Raw genomic sequence first — 20,025 nt, 5'->3', positions numbered from 1 at the left:
CTAGACAACTGATCCTTCGTATCCTTTAGTAACCGTGCTACATTAAGGGCATATAGTTGCCGAGTATCCATAGCTAACTGGGTGCCTAAATACCTAAACTCTCCTGGAGCCCATCGAAGAGGGAACGCTGCACCCCAACCACTTTTTAGTTCTTCCGTGTTTGCCAGGACTTCCGATTTTAAGTAATTTAATTTAAAGCCAGAGAAATCCCCGTACTCCCGCAAGCTTTCCAGCAAGTATGGTAATGAGCTTCGGGGCTCTGTTAGTAACACCAGGAGGTCATCTGCAAAGGCCGCTGTCTTAAATGTGATGCCTCTGATCTGGACCCCTTTAATGTCTGCATTACTCTGTATTTCCCTTAATAGAGGATCCATCGCTAGGATAAAGAGAAGTGGCGATAGCGGACAGCCCTGCCTTGTGCCCCTCTGGATTGGGAACCACTCTGATAATTGCCCATTAGCATAAACTTGCGCTTTGGGTTCGTTATATAACGCCTCCACTGTGCTAGTAAAGAATCCCGCAATACTATATGCCTTTAGCACCCCAAAAAGGAATTCCCGCCCTACTCTGTCGAATGCCTTTTCGGCATCGAAACTTATTAGCATTGCTGGGGTGTTCTCCATCTTTACTCTTTCCAATGCTGCCCAAATTCTTCGCATGTTTTTCGCTATCACTCTACCACATGTGAACCCCACCTGCGGTTCCATCACCAAAGCAGGGAGGAACCGCGATAACCTATTTGCCAATATTTTAGCCAGCATTTTTGTTTCTACATTTAGTAGCGATATTGGCCTGTAGGATTCAGGGCAATCCCTTGGTTTACCAGGCTTTAGCAATACGGTAATTTGGGCCCTGTTTGAATGTGCTGGTAAACAACCTCTCTGTATTGATGTATTGAATACCTTTGTGAGTACCGGGTTTATTTCCGCACCTAACAATTTGTAGAACTCAGACCGCATTCCATCTGGTCCTGGTGCTTTATTCAATTTGCTCTGTTTAACCACCCATTCAATCTCCTCTGCCATCACTGGAGCATTTAAAATTTCCAAATCTCCTTCCGAGACTTGTGGCAGCTCAATACTATCTAAATACGTGTTACTGGGGGTAACTAAGTCTTCTTTCCGTGAATATAACTTTTTAAAGAACGCAGCTAGCACCGCATTGATCTCATGGTCTTTATGGGTCCGTTTGCCTCCCTCATCTCTCATGGTTAAAATTTTTGTAGCTCCCGTTTTCTGGTTAACTAATTTAGCCATTAGCCGCCCACTTTTATTCGCATACCTATATAGTTGGTATCTATAATAGGTATTTGATTTCTGTATTCTCTCCTGTAGGAGTTCATTTAAGGCCTGCTGCGCTTCTAATAATTGTGTTTTAATAGCCAGTGAATGCCTTCGGCCGTATTGTCTCCTCAGCGATGTCACTTGCTTTTCTAACCTTGCCACCTCCCCGTCTCTGACCTTTCTTTTGAAAGCTACATAAGATATAATTTCTCCTCTTAGGACCGCCTTTGCAGACTCCCAGAAAAGAATGGGATCCTCCCCATGTTGCATGTTATTATCTCGATAATCCCGCCACTTCTCCATCAAATAGGGCAGGAAGTGGCTATCTCTATACAGAAAGGCTGGAAAACACCAGGACCCTAATGGAGGCCTTCCCACCTCCTCCCCTCAAACACACCTTCACCCATGCATGGTCCGAGATCATGATAGGTCCAATACGAGCCCCCTCCACCCTGGTCAGTAGTTCAGGTGATAACAGTATATAATCTATTCTAGACATGGTGGAGTGGGCCCTGGACAGATACGTAAAGTCTCTCTCCACTGGATGCAGAGTTTTCCACACATCCACTATGTCGAGGGTATTACATAAGCGAGCCACGCCCCTCTCTGTTCTGGCAAGTTCCCTTCCCGTCGGTTTAGATCTATCTAATTCGGGATCTATGACTTCATTCATGTCTCCTCCTATCAAAATTGGCAAGTCCCCCAGTGTCCGTATTTTCCTTATGAGTTGGGAGTGAAAACGTTTGTCAGTTTTATTTGGTGCGTATATATTTCCTAGCAGCAATGTTTGCCGTTCTATTATGACTGAAGCCAGGACATATCTCCCTCCCGGATCGGTCAATACTTTCTTGATCTCTACATTGAGCCCTTTCCTAATCAACGTAATTACTCCACCCTTCTTTCCAACTGCTGGGGCATCAATCCATTCTCCTACCCACCACCTCTTCAGTTTGGCATGTTCTTCCTAGGGAGATGTGTCTCTTGCAAAAATGCTATAGATACTTTCCTATCATTCAAAGCTTTCAGGATTTTTTGTCTCTTAACCGGGGAATGTATGCCCCCCACATTCCATGTGATCACTTGTAATGTACTCATGTTACCCCTGATTCAGTGTTAACATTCTATGTTCTAACATGTTGTTGCAAAACTTCGTAATCACGCCTGGAGAGTGTCCCAGCCTCCACTCCCCAAGCAATGTCGTCCTCATGGCTCCTATCCGGGGAAACTTCCTCCATCCAAGCCATACCACCACATTTAATCCACAACCAATAACAGATCTTAGGTTCCCTCCCCCCCCTCCCCTTACATTCTCCCCCCCTTACTTCCAACTTTACCCTCCCGCAGCTCTCCCCCACCCCCCTCTATCCTTGCTTATGCCTCGAGGCATATCTTCCGGTGTTACCACGGCTAGAGCGCCTCCTTCAGTCAAGTCCTGACTAGAGCCGTTTTCCACCTGCTGCTTATAGCGACATCTCTTTCAGGTTCTCCGCAGTATTAGTTTTTAAGTCCTGTTCATAGATTTATAAGTCTAGTCTTATAACTTCTATATGACGTCCATATCTCCCATACTGTATTATCTGTCTTTTTTTCTCGCTTTATTGTACTGTCCATATTCCAACAAGTAACTAATACAACCATAAACATCGTTGCTTTACCAGCAACATCCGATAAGTCTTTGTTATTAGAATTTCCCAGATTTGTTTCCTTACCGATCTTCAGCCGTCCTTTGTGCCAGCATCTTTTCCACGTAGATGTTTGCTTCTTCAACTCTTTCAAAGAAGAGTGTCTGGCCATTATCCAGTATCTTAAGCTTGGCAGGATACAGCAGGCTAAATCTGTATTTTAATCCAAAAAGCTTAGTGCACAGCGGAGCAAAGCTTTTTCTTGCCGCCGACACTGCAGAGGAGTAGTCCTGAAAACACAGAATGCGCTTCCCCTGGTAATCCAAATTTTTGCCCGCTCGTATCGCTTGCAAAATCAAAGCCTTGTGCGCATAGTTTAGAATTCGGAAGATGATCACTCTGGGCTTGCCCATGCCTTCTCTTTTTTGACCGAGCCGGTGTGCTCTTTCCACATAGAGAGAAGAAGTGAGCTCCGCGTTGTCCAAGGTCTCGGGAAGCCATTTTTCCAGGAAGGAGCACAAATTCCGCTCAGGAAGAATCTCTGGTAGCCCCATGAGGCGGAGGTTATTTCTCCGAGATCTATTCTCTAGATCTTCCAGCTTTGCCTCCACCTCCTTGAGGCACGTTTGTACACGCGGCAGATCCTCTTTGACTTTTAAAATGTCCTCCTCCGCTTGGCCCACTCTCTGTTGTACTGCCTGCAACTCCGTTGTCATCTTAGTATGTCTCTCATCCAAGCCTTCTAACTTATCTAAGATGAGTTGCAGCTTCACGCCAACCGCCTGCTCGACCGCCGTCCTCACCGCCGCCCAGAGAGAGCCCGGCGACGGCGGTGAGATCTTGTTCGCCATTTTGTTTTCGGCAGTCCAGGTTTTGTCTTTTGCGTCTTTGCGGGCTGTTTTTGATGCCATCCGCTACTCTCCTGGGCTATCCTCTAAGATGCTCGATGGAAGTGCTTTCCGCGTATGGCGGGAAACGGGGCGATTCGTGTGCAGATTAACCGAGGCGCTCCGGAGCAGTGGTTCTCTGCGTCCTCACCGCTCCATGCCTCTGCCGGAAGTCCAAGAATTTGTTTTAAATATGCTAAACACTTAAGGAAACCATACCTTATCTCAACTACAATTACTTCCCAAAAGTAAAATGGATTACATATTTGAACAGAATACTCATTTTAGTTTACAAAAATCAGACCTACCAAATTTTGGGCCATTTTGACAGTTTCTTGACTAAGACGTCTTGCTGCAATTTTGTTAAGTGGAATAATAGTGTACCGACGCTTCAGTTCACCCTTTTCTAACAGTTTCTTCCCAGTGACCTGAAAACAAAAATTAAAAACCAGTTGAAGAGAAAATGTCTAGAGCAAAGCAGAGTTTGTAAATACTATTTCATCCTCTTTTAATTGAAACAATTGTATATTTACTATTTGGAGAAACCTACCTCTGTGTCTACCACTACGTTGTACAGCCTGCCTCCGGCTACCACTTCTAAAGCTGTTGCATTGGAGACATCCTTTATAGAGATCAAAGAAGCAACAAGGCCTTTTACACGCTTTGCATCCCAGTTCTTTTCTGGATCCCTTAAGTTAAAATACAAAAAAAAAAAAAAAAAGCAAAGTAAGTTAATAAAAGACAACAACTATGCACTAGTACAGAAGAAAACTAAACATGCACCTATACTTTACAAACTATGTGGAAGAGCACAATGCACAAAAGATGCTGAAATGTGAAAGAAAGTGTCATCTAGGTCCATCATTAAACTTGGACAAGCATTCCGACACGTAGAAGGAATGGCTGAAAATCCATCAGTACTAAAAGCAAAGGAAGCAGTGGAACTTGTGAAGGAAGAGGAAAAAATAATTTTCAAGGAATTGTATTAGCAGGGAAAAATAAGTGACAAATGCATAAGTACAAAGGGGAAATACAAAATGTTACTCCAGGAACTATTCAAAAAATTTGTGGATCAACATTGGACACTTAAATGGTTAAGGAGAGGTGAACTGAAACCTAAGGATGAGAGATTGATAGTTATATCATAACATCAGTGTACCGGAAAACCATGGGGATCGTGACCCTAAGAGAACTGTGGAAAACGAAGAAGTTATGATCACCTGGGACATCCTTATCCAGACTGATAACTGGATGCCAGAAAACCAGATACAGTGGTAAAAGAGAAAAACACTAGAACAGCATTGATTATAGAGGCATCAGTCTCAAACAATTACTCAGTGAATTGCATGGAGAAAGAGAAGATCCTCAAGTACCAAGAAATGCAGGCAAAGAAAATGTGGCAGAAAGATACAGAAATATTTCCCATCATTCTTGGAGCCACAGGCTTGATCAAAAAGAACTTCTAAGTGCACCTGGATAAGTTGCCTATACATGTTACATTTTAGGAACTCTAGAAAGAAGCTCTCTTTGGTACAATGGCAGTACTACAGAGAGTGTTAGCAGTAAATTTGAGAGACTAAGATCATACTCCACATACCCTGGCTTAGGAGTGAGGTTCATTCCTACCATGTATGCACAAAACTAGCCCATTTGGAGAAATTGCCCCCAAGAAAACTAAGCATGCCAGCATATATTTCAAGTAACACTGGCATTGTCTGCGCCTTGTATTTGAGAAAGTCAGATTTCTTGAAAGGTAAGTTGAGTAGGAAAATGCAATGCCTACTTACCAGTATTTCAGCAAGAAGGATTAGCAAGTCAAACCTGGTAGCAGATAATTTCAGACCTTGTGAGTTTATGAGAAAGGGGAAGAATTTTACTAATTCAGAGGCTCCCAAATCGAGACTATCATTTCAGTCAACTAATCATAGCTCTCCAACCATAGGTAAACAGCTGCCTTCAGCAAGTTGATAAAGAATTTCTTCAGGGCTAATAAGGATGCAAATATCAAAGTACTGAAATATAAACAATTGTTTAATTGGTAACTGCAGGCACCTCTTTAACTATTGTATTGGGGAGGGGTGTCCTCCCCCACCCCCAAAATGCCTACGAACTCCCTGAGCTGGCCAATATAAGCCCAGCCTACCCTTTGTCTGTATGTGATAGGGAGGGGGAGGAATGTTTCCTAGAAACCACTTGAGTTACCTGGGCTTAACCCCCCCCCCCCCAACACACACACACACATATATGGTAAAATTATGCCTTACCTGCTGATAAATTCTTTCCTTTAGTAGCAGCAGATGAATCCAAGAACTGGTGGGTTGTGTCCATCTACCAGCAGGCGGAGATAGAGATTACAAAGCTGAAGGCAGTGATACCAGACGGCCAGCTCCTCCTTCATCTCAGTACATGTCTCATCACCAAGCAGAATCAGACAAGAAACCAGGAAGCCTTCCTCACCAACCATAAAAAACAGAATCTTGTCAGTCTGACTTAAAAGAAACCACGACTGGGATGGAGTCCTCTTCAGTGGTTTCTGTTCTCTTTACTCTTCTCCTTTTTTTTTTTGGAAACTAAAGACCAGGACAAGAACAGACAGGCAAAACAAGCACGGCTGACAAAGGGTGGTATCTTGGATTCATTTGCTGCTTCTAAAGGAAAGAAAATTAACAGCAGGTAAGGCATAATTTTACCTTCCTTAGCATATGCAGCAGACGAATCCAAGAACTGGTGGGGATGTACCAAAGCAATTCCTAAGTAGGGTGGGAAGTCACCGCTCCCCGAGTCAGAACTGCCACTGCAAAGGCAGCATCTGAATAGTGAAAGCACACCCATTCCACCCAAGAGGTAGATAGCAATCTCGTGAAACGAGCCTGCAATGCTACTGGTGGGATGCAATCTTTCCAAAAAATCCACAAAGCATCTGCAATCCAACGAGAAAAAAATCACATCAGATGGTGGTTGGGCGGCGGGGATAGTGCTAGGCAGACTTATACGGTCTGTGCCAGAGCCGGTGGTGGGAGGCAGGGATAGTGCTGGGCAGACTTATACGGTCTGTGCCAGAGCCGGTGGTGGGAGGCAGGGATAGTGCTGGGCAGACTTATACGGTCTGTGCCAGAGCCGGTGGTGGGAGGCAGGGATAGTGCTGGGCAGACTTATACGGTCTGTGCCAGAACTGGTGGTTGGGAGGCGGGGATAGGGCTGGCCAGACTTATACGGTCTGTGCACTGAAGAGGACAGTACAAATAAAAAAAGTAGCACATATGAATTTATCTTCTTGGGCAGACTGGATGGACCGTGCAGGTCTTTTTCTGCCGTCATCTACTATGTTACTATGTTATATGTTAGAAGATCTGAATGGTGAAAAACATGCAACATCTGCGAATACCAGAGAACCCTCTGAAAATCCAGAAGACGAAGCGCCGTGTACTCCACGTGAAAATCCCCCTCCCGTAAAGAGGGAAAAAAGAGAGGCTAAAAAAGAAAAGCCAAACCACAGCTGTAAAGGAAAGAAGGAACCGAAAGCAAGATCACTCCAGACTCAGCAAATTGCAGAAAAAAAACAGCTCGACATGGCTGCGTTAAAAGTTCAGACACACTGTGTGCCGAAGAATTGGCGACCAAGAACACCGCTTGTAAGCGAAGCATTCTGCAAAGGAACAAAAGGATGCTTGGTAGACAAGGAGCCCCAAGCTACACTTGGAGAATACGAACGAGGTTTCAGGGTGAACAAGGTTGCAGCAGCGGAGGAGCAAAGCACTCTGCAAGAAATGCACCACCTCCGAGTGCAAGGCCAGGCCAGGCCCTTCTGCAACCCATCCTGCAGAAAGAACTCAATCGCCCGCAAAGAAAACCAAGCGTGGGCCGCAATCAGCCTCAAAAAATCCTCAACACCCAAGAATTTGCAGTTGAAGTGGACCGTGGCCCACATACAAGATTGCAACAGAACAGTAAGCACTGCGTCCAAAGAACTCTGTTCATCAGAGTCAGCCTCTCAAAAAACCAGGCCATAAGACCAAGGTGAGAGGGATCATCCACTCAGGAACGGACACAGAAGGAAGAGCACGGAGTGAAGCGGGATCCAAATTGAAGGTGACACCAGGAGCCACACCATATCCGCATACCAAGTGCACCGTAGTTAATCCAGAGCTACCAAAATGACTCAACTCTGGTGGCGAGCGAGCCAAAATAAACTCGGCCGCAGAGAGGCGACGGAAGAAACACTATCAAAGAACGTCCTCTGGATAAGGAAGCAATTGAACAACCAGCCCTGCCGAATTGCCCTCTCTCCGATGACAGAAGGCATCTGGGCGTCCAGCCGGGATGCCATCTGATCTACCTCCAGAGCTCTCTGAGGCCAAACTGGAGAAGCACTGGTGCGGAATAACCATTCTGCAGAGACCAGAAGACGACAGAAAAGAGAACTCACTGTAGGAAAAGCCCGCAAAGTGGGACGCGTAGAATCTGAACACGAGGTCCTCTGCCCACTCCATGGCATGGCACGCCCTGATGGCCACAGTCTGACTCCGAGTCCCACTCTGTCAAAGAAGCAGCCACTGCCTCATCTTCTCTGACGGCACAAGTATCGCCTAGCCCGCAATGAGGCATATTTTCAAAGCACTTAGCCTTCCAAAGTTCCATAGAAACCTATGGAACTTTGGAAGGCTAAGTGCTTTGAAAATATGCCTCAATGTGTCCTGAAGTGGTAGAAGACAAACAGCAACAAAAGCAGGTCCAGGCAGGGGAGACTGCACAAGCACCGCCTGGCCTGCAATGTGTCCTGAAAGGCTAGAAGACGAACAGCACCAAAAGCAAGTCCAGGTGGGAGATCGGCTACACCGTCCCCTGTGCCATCCACCGCCCCGGAGACGGAAGAAGGCGGCAAAGGGCTCTCCAGTTTGAGAGACTCGTATCTGTGACCATCACCATCCACTGCGGAGGTGCCAAGGCATCCCTTTCACAGGGAGGAATTGTAGAGCCACAAGTTCATGCGCAGCCGTACCGAGAACAGCCACGGAAGACACTGCTGACACTCCTGGAACACAGGAAAGCACCCCAATTTGCTATTCTTAGATAAGAACTGCCAAGTTGCCGTAGCCTCTATATCTACCCCACCGTCCCAAGTAGAGACTTAGATCATAAGCCCTTTGAGGCATAGAAATACCTACTGTACATCTTATGATTTGCCTTGAGCTCAGATGAGAAAAAGTGCCTAATCAAATTAAAATCAAGTTGCCTACTCACCTTGTTCCTTTCATTGGCCAAGTGATCATGGAAAAGTAATATTCAGGTCCCTTACCTGTAATCAAACCGCAGATTTGGGAATCTGGCCATTAAAGCTTCATAGGATTCTTTCAGCCGGTTGACATTACGAGATAGCTCTCTGCGCATCTCTAGGAGTTTTTCCTCTTGTCCATCTGAAATCAACACAAGAAACAGGAAGTTATTTATAGACATACATTGTGTGTGCATATTGTCAGCCTGAATACTGGGAGTTATAGCTTTTACAATCAATATCTTCAGGGGTAGAAAAATATAAAAAAAAAACATTAGGCACAAATTAAAATTTTTTAGAAGTGAGAGGTCTCTCTCAGAGTGTTCCTTTATCAGTTTTTGTTTTGCCTGCTATTAAATTGTTATGCCTTTTTTGCTCCTTTTTTTTTTATTTTATTTACATTAGGATTTTCTTTGCTCTCCTCTCCCCTCTTCCCCCAGGGACAGGCTGCTTCCAAGCTTTCCTCCCCTCTTCCCTACAAGCACTTTCCATCTCTCCCCCTAGGTGAAGCAATAGGACCCTTCAGCCACCTCTCTTCTGTGGGAAACCAGGGCTTGAATTTAAGAAGCCTGGGATTGTTTCAGCTCTATATTTATTTACTTTTATTTTATTGTTGACAATAGGATACACATAAGCTCTCTCAAAAACTTTGGTTTTCCTTCAAACACAGAGAAAAATATATTTTTTTAAAGTAATATTTGAACTAACTCTATTTTACCAATAAAAGTGCCATATTAAGGCACATAAGTTACTAAATCTCATGTTGACTAACACTATATAATAAAATACATACAGTATTTAGGAGAAAATTATAAAAACTAGGTGCCTGGTAGGAGCCTATTCTATAAAAGGAACATAGGTTGGCTAATTTCCTTTATAGAATACTAGCTTAACTGCAAAATAGAGAAGTCCTGGTGAAACACTCATAACTCGAGACTCACATATAACATATAGAATACTACAACCAGACTCTGCCCACGTGTATGCCCAACTGTAAAATACATGCTGTGTAAGATACACACATATTTACAGAATAGTGCTAGGTGGAATTTTGGCATATATGCACGTATGTTCATACACACATACAATACAAGTCACTATTCTAAAACAAATACGAGTCATCAGCATGCAACTGTTCAAGTATACTTTATGAGAGCTGTAAATGTTTGCAACTAAATGCAGCATTATTTGATTATTTTAAAAATTTATCTCTCACCTATCACTAAGTGGCTTACATAAAAACATACATAAAATTTCAAAATTGCACAAAACAGATCTAACACACACACACTATCGGTATTCTATAACGTGTGTGCTGGGATGGTTGGAACATCCAAGACCTGCCCCATGTCCTTTCCACATGACTGCCCCTCTTGCAGTTACACACTAGAGCTCTTGCATGCCAAATTACAGAACAGCGCCTAAGTTCACTTATGTATGTGCTTCACCAAGTTACATACTGAATTGGCATCTAACTTTTGGCACACTGTATTGAATTAGAGTCTTTGTTGGGGGCAATGGTATCATTCGTGCATATTCATTTGTATTTGTTCGCATGCACACCTCTGTCATGGCTATTTATGATTAATCTGATATTTGTGCCCCACATTATCCCAAACAAGCTCAGGTTCAATGTGGCATACATTCAAGAAAAACATCAAAAACATAATACAGTCAGATAATTAAATTATAACATTTTAACATATTAGGAGTAATTATGTGTTTGTCATGAAGCTAGACACAGCCTGAAACCAGACAGGTTTGCAGCCTGACACCTCTAGTTTAGGGGCTCTAGTTAATGTTATTGCAGTTGTTCTTTTCCAAACAGACGAATACATGGCATAGGCAATCATTTTGTACAGGCTGAGATCCCTTTTGTAGTCCCATGAAAGCTTGTTATATAGATGATTCAAAAGCTTGAATACAGAGACACAGAGATCCTTCTTCACACACACAGCTTGCTCCTCCCAGATTAGATTTTACCGGCTAATTTTTTTTTTTGTCCTACCAGATCAGTCCAGTGCGAGCGAGCAGGTGTTGCCTATCAGCCAGCAAATGGAGATAGAAAAATACAGAACTGTGCTCTGCCCTATAAAGTCACTGTGCTGTTCTAGTACTTCAGTATTTGAATAATCAAGTGAGAGAGTCTTTAAGAACTATAGCCAATTATTCTGCTTCGTTCCTTTAGACACAATGAACATTTTGAGCTATTCCAGGATATAAATCTCCTTAGGTAAGAAAGAGATGGAAACTGGTCACATTTTTTTTTCCAAAGTTTGGCAGCTCAAAAGTTACTTTCTCTCCTACAAGCAATTTATTCCAAAACCTTCCATTTAACAAACCATTACATTAAAAATAGAGAGCTAATGCAGACCTTCATAATTCAGCTTCTTCAGTTCTGCAGCTACTTTTTCTTTCAGTTTTTGTATAGCTTCAAACATCTCTTTATCTTTTTTGTAGCCATTATCCATCTTTTTCACCTCAGCTTGTTTGGCCTTCAATTCTTTTTCAGCATGGCTTAACTTCATCTGCGCCTGAAAGGAGGAAGCAAGTTAAAGCAAACTAAAAGGCTTTTGTACTATGGGGTCCTTTAACTAAGCAGCTTCCCGCATGCCAAAATGCACTACCATAGGGCGCACTAAGGTGCCCTGCAGTAGTTCAGGCATCTGCTACTTTGTAGATTATGGAACATTACACATATTAGCAGGGCTGTTCAATTGTCACTTGCCTGAATTTTTGTAACATTGGGAAGAAATTTAGGACTAGATTTTATATATGGCACCGAAAATATTTCCACCTAGGCGTAATGTCAACATCGCACCTAGATTTAGGCACGGTTTATAGAATATGCCTAGCGGCCATGCCTGCTCCTAACCCTAGGAAAGTCCATTTACACCAAGTAAAACTTGGTATAAATACCGGTGTCTAAAGTGCAGAGCAGGTGTATTCTATAACCGTGAGTGTGGATTTTCAGAATGCCCACGGTCTGCCCATGGCCACGCCCTTTTTGGCAGCACATATTAGAATTTACGCACACCACTTCACAGAATATGCCTAACGAGTTGTGAAAGTAAATTTGAATTAATGCCAATTTGTGTCAATAATAGCTTAAGTGGCAATTGTCGGTGCTGATTGGCTTGTTAATTAAACTGTGTGTGGATTTGCGTGTGCAATTTCGGTCATGCTTTATAGAAACTAGGGTTAGTGTGTTAGACTTTAGTAAAACTGATAAATTGTTAATTTGTTTGGTTATCTTACCGCCCACGAGCATCAGTTCGCAAAGCTGCAACCCGCCAACAGGGCTGGGGCCATCTCTCCCCAGATCATGAACCCCCCCCCAGGAGCTATCTTCCACAGCATTGGTGGTCTAGTGGGGGGGGGGGGGGGGGGGGGAATGGGGGACAAGAGAGTCATCAGGCAGGAGCGATTTCCAAATCATTTCTGCTCCATCCAGCACCGTTACTCAGAATAGCACACGGCTATTGCTAGGGGTGCCATTCTGCGAGCAGCACTGAATGGGGCAGGAGTAACTGGACATTGCTCCTACTTGAAGACCACTTGTACCCTTCCCAGATTCCCCTTCACACTGGATCACCAATGCTTTGAAAAAAGTAGCCCCTGTGGGGGCATGGGGACAGGAGGGTCTTTGCCTGGGAAGGGAGGCTTGCTTGGTAGGAGGGGGGGACCCAGCCCTGTTGGCCCGGTACCAAATGGTCTGCGGCTTTGCTTCCAGACAGTAAAATAACCCCAGCACAAAGCTAGGGTTATTTTACCGCACATTTTTTGGCCCCAATGAGACCTGCAGTGTATTGCCGCAAGTCAAGTTAGGGTATTTGCATAATAATGAGATGCAAAATATGCATTTACATATCATTACCCCATAACTCACAGCGACCTAAATTTTGCTGCAGTATTTAAGTCAAGCGGTGTTACGTTCGGTACCTGCTTTGCTTCTGTTTCAGCTTTACTAATATCATTCTTGCAAGTCATCATCTGTCCAGCAAGAGTAGCTTCTTCTCCATCTTCATTGCTGGAAAGGCCAGCAGACACAGCATTGAAGTGCTGCTGGGCAGCAGCCAGGTCATCAGTGTCCTTCTGACCAGCTTCTTGTAGGGAACTGAAGCCGTCTGTTATCTTCTTTACCTCTTTCTCCTTTGCTGCCAGTGCTTTAGAATCCTTAAGAGACACGTTAAATAACAGAATCCACTATTTATCTTCACACAGCTTAAATGAACCCTGAATCCCCATGAGGCACTTTATCAACACGTAAAACTTGGTTGAACACAACTTTAAAATCACAGATGATTCATTATAATCTATTTTCATAACACTTGACAAAATCAGAGACACGTTCCTTGCAATTAAGCTGTGAGTGGCTATGTATGCATGCAACAGATATGTAGAAACAACACTCCAAGAAAAAAAAAAATCAAATATATCAAAGGTATTTCATGTAAGTGAGAGAAACTACTTAATATACCTGACCTGTTAATATATATGTACTTTGTGTGCTCTTACATGATGATCTTTAATAAGAAAAAAATCTGAGCAATATGCAATGGTGTATGCAAACAGCAGTTGGATGTATGGCACCTTAAAATGTGATTAAAGTTACCTGTTTTAACAGTAAGACCAAGTTTATTTATACTTGCTATACTGCATGTCAAAGTCATCTGTACAGTTTACAATTATCAAAGTTATAACTTAGGCCCCCTTTTATCAAGCGGTACTAGCGGCTGCCGCACAGCAATGCCGACGGAGCCCATTCAAAGGGAATGGGCTTTCTTGACATTACCGCAGTGGCAGCTGATAATGTAACTTGATAAAAGGGGGTCTTAGAAAAGAAAAAGGAACTCCATTTATCAAACAGGACAAAAGGTAACAATTCTACAATCCAAGCACCGCTGTCATCCTACAAACTATAAGTTTTTAGGCCTGTTTTAAATTTTTGATAAAGAACACTTGAATCGTAAATAATGTTGAAAATTATTCCAAAGTGTGGGTTGACACTAAACTTGGAGGAATAAATGTCAGCAAACTGAACTTGACAGAACAATGGAACCACTGAAATTCTGCCAAGATGATTGTAAGGCATGATATGGGGCATAAGGGAAGAATAAACAAAATAGAAATCAAGGGAAGCCAGTGTTTTGTATATTGTGCACTAGTGCTGGGATTTTGTAGGGGATCCTCGCTGATACTGGTAACCAATTTCCTCTCACACACTCAGAATCCAACATAAATGTGCAAATTTATATACTAGTATAAAGTTTACTTGCTGTAATACTCCTATCTAATGGCAATTATTTTGCTTTATTAACCACATTTATGAAGAGATTCATACAAAAGGAAACTCTAAGATTAAAGAAAAAGAAAATCAGTGCCCAGGACCAACGACATTATCCAGATTTCAAAGCTCAAATTATTCAGTAACTGCCAGTTTCACTACTTTTTCTTCAAATTCATTCAACAAAGATCCACACCACTCCTTTTCCTCTGGATGTGCTAAGAGATCTATATCAAACAATCCAGATTGAGAAGTACGACAAAAGTCCCACACACAAAATCCAGCACTCCGCCCTGAGACCGCTTATATTCTTAGGAAGTACATTAGCTAGCCCCTTGACACTTATGTGTCCTGTACAACATCAATGAGCATGAAAAGTTATACAGGTACAAAATAATTCACTTATAATTTAGTTAAAAGATAAACAAATCTAATTTTATTAGGTAGTTCTCTTCCAAAGCCATAGCCTTTTAGGCTGGATTCTGGACTGATAAAACTTAAGGAAAGGAAAATAAGTTTAAATTTCATCTTTCATCTTCCTTATCATTACCAGATTGATTCAAATGAATGGGAAATATTCAATCCAGGTACAAAGAAGCATATAGCAACTCTGAAGACCCTTCAAAGGCTGTGTCCCCTTTTGCCTGGACATCCAAACTGTAGTGATTGAAGAAAGAGTGCAATGACGACCAGATTGCTGGTCTGCAGATCTACCTCAGTGCAAAAGCCTGACATTCAACTTAATAAGGAAATTTTGGCCAGGTAGCATGAGTTCATAACCCCTCCAATACTAGTCACCTTGGTCACTGTAATACAGCGAGCAAAGTTTGAGGGTGGGCTTGCACAATAACACAGCCGGACAAAGGTGTAAAACTGGAAACAAGCGCTATATTAACAGAAAACCTGTTATGTCACAGGGGGGTAGATGCACTAAAAAGAAACAAGTCATTAACGTGGGTTTTAAACTGGTTCAAGCCAGTTCAACGAGGAAGTAGTAAACCGTGCCATGCACAAAAGGGCATTTTCCTGTCACGGTAGCAGCTAATGAAAAAGGAATGCAAATAATCCAAAGGGTATTATAATGAGCTGCACTACCGTTGCAGGCTATTATAATGACATGCACTAAGGTATTATGATCCCCTTACCATGGAAAACCTAACGGGAGGTCTGCACCTCTCGTTAGGCTGGGGCTGCTGTGAACGGGACCCATGGAGACCAGTGGGAAAGCGCCTAACACCCATCTAAAAAAAAAAAAGAACAAGCTGCGTGTCCCAAGTGCTCATGAGGGACTTAAAAAAATTTTTTTTTAAAAGTTATGGCACCTTCGCTATGCCTGTGGCCGTCCTTGTGCCACCCGGGAAAAGGAAGATGCTGCGCCGCTCACCCCCTCCACGGCCTGCTGCAGGAAGGCTCCGGGGGTTCATCCCTTCCGTGATCCCGGCTCAGCCGCCACCCCTGAGAGCCCACCCCAAACAAGAAAAGTGCAGGAGAGCGCAGTTAAGGATGTCCATCGTCCACGTCTTCAACTCCCATCCATCTTCCGCCCCTAGGTCTCGATCAGCCAATCACAGTGCTTACTCACATTAAACGTCATCTGCTATTTAGATGCCCAGTCTCGTAAGGTCCTCTTGTAATTTTTCACAATCCTCCCACGATTTAACAACTTTGAATAACTTTGTGTCATCAGCAAATTTAATTACCTCACTAGTTACTCCCATCTCTAGGTCAATTATAAATATGTTAAAAAGCAGCGGTTCCCTTTGGGTAGGCTGTCTATAGGGTCTGGGGTGTTTGGACCATCGTCTTCCCCTGGCTCCGGATCCTCATCTACTACAGCTCCTAGATTCAGAGAGCAATGCAGTTTCTCTAACTGCCGCTGGAAGCGGGGTTTAGGCAATTTTGGGCTTTCAGTATACAAGTCAGGGTCCTCAGGCGGGAAGAGCTCCTCTTTCTTTGGGCCAGTGAGCAGCTGAACCCAGATGGCACCAAAATTTGGGAAATCCAGTCCAAACCAAGGCAAGACTGCTACTTCCATCTGAGCTTGCCCTACGGGGGGGGGGGGGGGGTTGCCGGGTTCTTGAAGCCTGGATTGGCCACTGTCGGAGACAGGATGCTGGGCTTGATGGACCCTTGGTCTTTTCCCAGTATGGCGGTGCTTATGTGCTTATTTTAAAAGATACTTGAGCTACCGGATACCGCCTATGGTCATTATGTACATATGCCAGGGTTACACTTGTAATTCAATTGTAGACGGCTGAATATTTCTCTTCAAACAAGGGTTTTGACACTGCTGGAATCCACTAGTGCTTGGTATGGGTGTCGTCCTAGCTCAACTTGTAATACACAATTTCTGCTCCCCAGATGAAAAGCTGCCACACAATTACAGTCATGTGTAGGTACCATATTCACATCCATGGTATCTTTGGATAGCTCCTGGCAGTCTCTAGCTATATGACCTCTTACACCTGAAACAAGTGGGAGAGTATGGATCCCATGTCCGGTGTAAAGGTGCGCAGTATGTTCATGGGGACGAAGACTTCCTTGCTCCAACCCCTTCCTTAGAGACCCCAGGCTGGGAGATGGTTTCTGATCCCTCTGGTTGTCTGATTGAGAGTTGCACAGGGACAGAAATCTAACCCATCCCCACCGCTCCATCCCAGCCCCAGCCGCACCACACTGCACCGCAGTCACCTTGCTCCCCCCTCACCAAGAAACAGATCTGCATGAAATATTTATTTTTATTATTTTGACTTATGAAAACCACTTGTCCCTGAAACATGCTCAAAACAGAACAATCCATTTGTACAAAAGAGATAAGGTGAAGATGTGATTCTATGTGCCCCAATGAAAGGAAGGTTTAATTTTACTTCCAATCTTTATAACACTAGGCTTCCCAAGGCAGAACCCACCAGTAAACAAGATATCCTCACTGAAATTTGGCCATGTATCACTGTATTGTATAGAAGTGTAAAAAAAATAATACAGCCTTTATTAGTGCTGTTTCTACCAGCTACAATACTTTTTGAAGCTGTTTTAGTGATATTCAGTTTTTATTTCATGATATTTATAGCTACATATGGGAAGCTTTCAAAGAAATTAAAAAGTAGTCAAATAATTACAAAAAAAAAATCTTTTGTTCTCCATCTTTTAAGGAACTGCCTATCCAATTTCCGCTGAAGTCTTGCGAGGCCGCCGCTTGAAGTCTTGGCAGCCATTTTAAACAAGCAGTGGCAGTGAGAGGATCAGCAGCAGCAGGCAGGAAAGAGGGGGGATCTTTTCTGCCCCGAAGCAAGCCAGTACACCACCAGGGTAACTTGAGGAATGTGCAGGGAGGGAAAGCAAAGCTCGGTTCAACAGATCTGCAGGAACCCCACAAGACCCAGGTCCATCCTCACGGGATCCCAGTGGTACCTGCAGGATTCCCGCTATCCCCATTCCTGTGCAGCTCTCTAGTCTGGTCCAGCCTCTTCTCCTTTCCTCCCTGCCCGCTTCTTTTCTTTGCGGAGTTCCGACTCTGGTTGTGCTTGGTAGGCAGCTTTGACTGCTTCTAGGGCACTCTCTGGGGTCATTTTACCCACTGTTTCATAGACGGAGGTAACCTTTCATGGAACCACTCCAGGACAACTCTTGCGATCTCCGGGTCAGTCTTGCCTTCTGGTTGCAGCCATCTCCAGGCCACCTGCTCGAGTCTGTTGAAAAGACTCTGGGGGTGTTCTTTAATTTGAGGGAACCCTTCTGGAAACGCTGCTTGGGTGCAGCCCACCCTCTTCAAAATGGCAGCTTTTACTTCCGCATAGGTGGTTGTCCCACCGGGACTGACATCTTGAAATGCCCTCTGGCTACTACTGGTCAGTAAATTCCTTAGATAAGGGGTCCATGATGCTTCTGGCCAACCAGCAAGGCGGGCAATTCTTTTGAAATTGGTCTGGAAATAGACCAGGCCATCCTCCAGTACAATCTTCGGTAAAACCAGAACTGGAGAGTGCAACCTAGGAGACTAAAAGGCTTATGTCACCTGGGTCAGGGAGTTCTGTGGGCCTCCAGAGATCGTTGGGAGGCTTGCTGGTGCTCCCATTGCCTCTGTACTACTTGCTGCAGCTGGCCTTCCACTAGGGCATGGAGTAGCCTCTCCATGTTTTTGCTGTAGCAGCCTCGCCCAGAGACGCCCACTGCATGAGGAAACAAAAATAAAACCTGCATGTCCGGCAATAACTATATGTCCCTCCTCCCCTAACTAGGGCAGGGTTAACCCCTTTTGCCCAATGTCCCAGTGTAATATCGTTAATAGGCCCAGAGCCCCAGAGGTCAAGGATCCAGCTTCCTTGGGCAGAATAAGCTCCAAAATCACACTCCTGACACAAGCGATACTGCGAGCAAGGGCTGAGGGTGGGCTTGCACAATAACACAGCCGGACAAAGGTATAAAACTGGAAACAAGTGCAGAAAACCTGAGGCCTATTACTTCACAGGGCCAGGAACACAAGGTGAAAATCTCTTTGGTTTAACGAATACAGTCTTAGGGCCTGTGGCTGAGAGGCCCAAAAATAATCGGAGGCTGTAAGTTCTTCTCTTTCTCTGAGTTCCAGGTCTGGCTCTAGCAAGACTTATAAGTCTCAAATTAAAAACTTGGTTTACCTCAGCCAAGTCACTAAACATAAGTTGTAGAGGCATATGCTGGGGCTCTGGTTCTTCCTTCCCTGGAACTCTTTAACCCTAATCTGACCCTAACCCTTTATACTTCCTGGTTCTCGCACCTTTGGCTCCACGCTTCTCATCTCACTTCCTCCCTGGGCGGGACTAACGGTTTTAAAGGTGGTTCAGGCTATCTGAGGGCCTATCCTTAAGGGTGAGGAGCAGTACTCTGTATATCCCCTCACAACAATATATACAGAGAGTAATCTTGGTTATCCATAGCCCAGTGGTTGCTGCGGCTTCCAAACAGAGTGACAAAACCCATTAGCTTTCTAAAAGGAGTTAGTGACCTTAGGAATCACGGCAACACTTAAAATATCCTTGTGATGAAGCTCTCCTTCATATCACAGAACCTCTTGTTTCAGATGGCTGACAGATCAGTTCCATGGTTCAAGTAAAATCAAGGAGAAAAAAAGTAAAATCAAGGAGAAAAAAAGGTATCGGTGCCACAGAGTAATTTGCATGCGACTCCTCAGTGCCAGAGCTCAACTCAATCATAATCATAGATCTAAAAAACGTCTTGCTTTTATTTTTTTAACCAGTCTTTTAATCCAAATAAATGATCCTAACCAGCATTCTGAAGCTAAGTATATTTAGATTAAAAGACTGATAGAGAAAATAAAAAGCAAGAAGGTTTATTTTTTTAGATCTATGATTGATTCTCCAGCTGTTTATAAAGTCTTCCGTAAACGGCGCAGTATCCACTCCATTCTCAGACGTTCCCTCGGCAGCCAACCGCAGTCTTTCTGCAGGATTTTCCTCCATGAACACCAAAGAGAAATAATTGTTTAGCATGTTCACTTTATCTTCATCACTCTCTACATAGCCACTCTCATTATCTTTCAGTCTTGCAATTCCATTCCTGTCTCTTCTCCTTTCTCCAATATATCTGAAAAAGGTCTTGTCACCTCTCTTTATATCTTTAGCCATTTTTTCTTCCACGTGCGCTTTCGCTAGCCGTATTTCCCTCTTCGCTTCTTTGA

The 20,025-nt window shown here is 43.8% G+C and overlaps 1 protein-coding gene across 1 annotated transcript in view; it reads right to left on the bottom strand.

Moving 5' to 3' along the window:
• SMC2 (structural maintenance of chromosomes 2) overlaps window positions 1-20,025 on the bottom strand; it is a 147,035-nt gene that overhangs the window by 92,184 nt on the left and 34,826 nt on the right. Inside the window, exons 9-13 of the mRNA XM_030193751.1 lie at window positions 13,007-13,240; window positions 11,439-11,598; window positions 9,089-9,206; window positions 4,343-4,481; window positions 4,101-4,220 (exon numbers count right to left, since the gene is read on the bottom strand). Coding sequence (XP_030049611.1) covers window positions 4,101-4,220; window positions 4,343-4,481; window positions 9,089-9,206; window positions 11,439-11,598; window positions 13,007-13,240 — 771 coding nt within the window. The remainder of the gene's footprint in view (window positions 1-4,100; window positions 4,221-4,342; window positions 4,482-9,088; window positions 9,207-11,438; window positions 11,599-13,006; window positions 13,241-20,025) is intronic.

The sequence above is a fragment of the Microcaecilia unicolor genome, chromosome 2 (genome assembly GCF_901765095.1).
Source record: "Microcaecilia unicolor chromosome 2, aMicUni1.1, whole genome shotgun sequence".
Taxonomy (NCBI): domain Eukaryota; kingdom Metazoa; phylum Chordata; class Amphibia; order Gymnophiona; family Siphonopidae; genus Microcaecilia; species Microcaecilia unicolor.
This window is presented reverse-complemented; position numbering and strand designations above follow the sequence as displayed.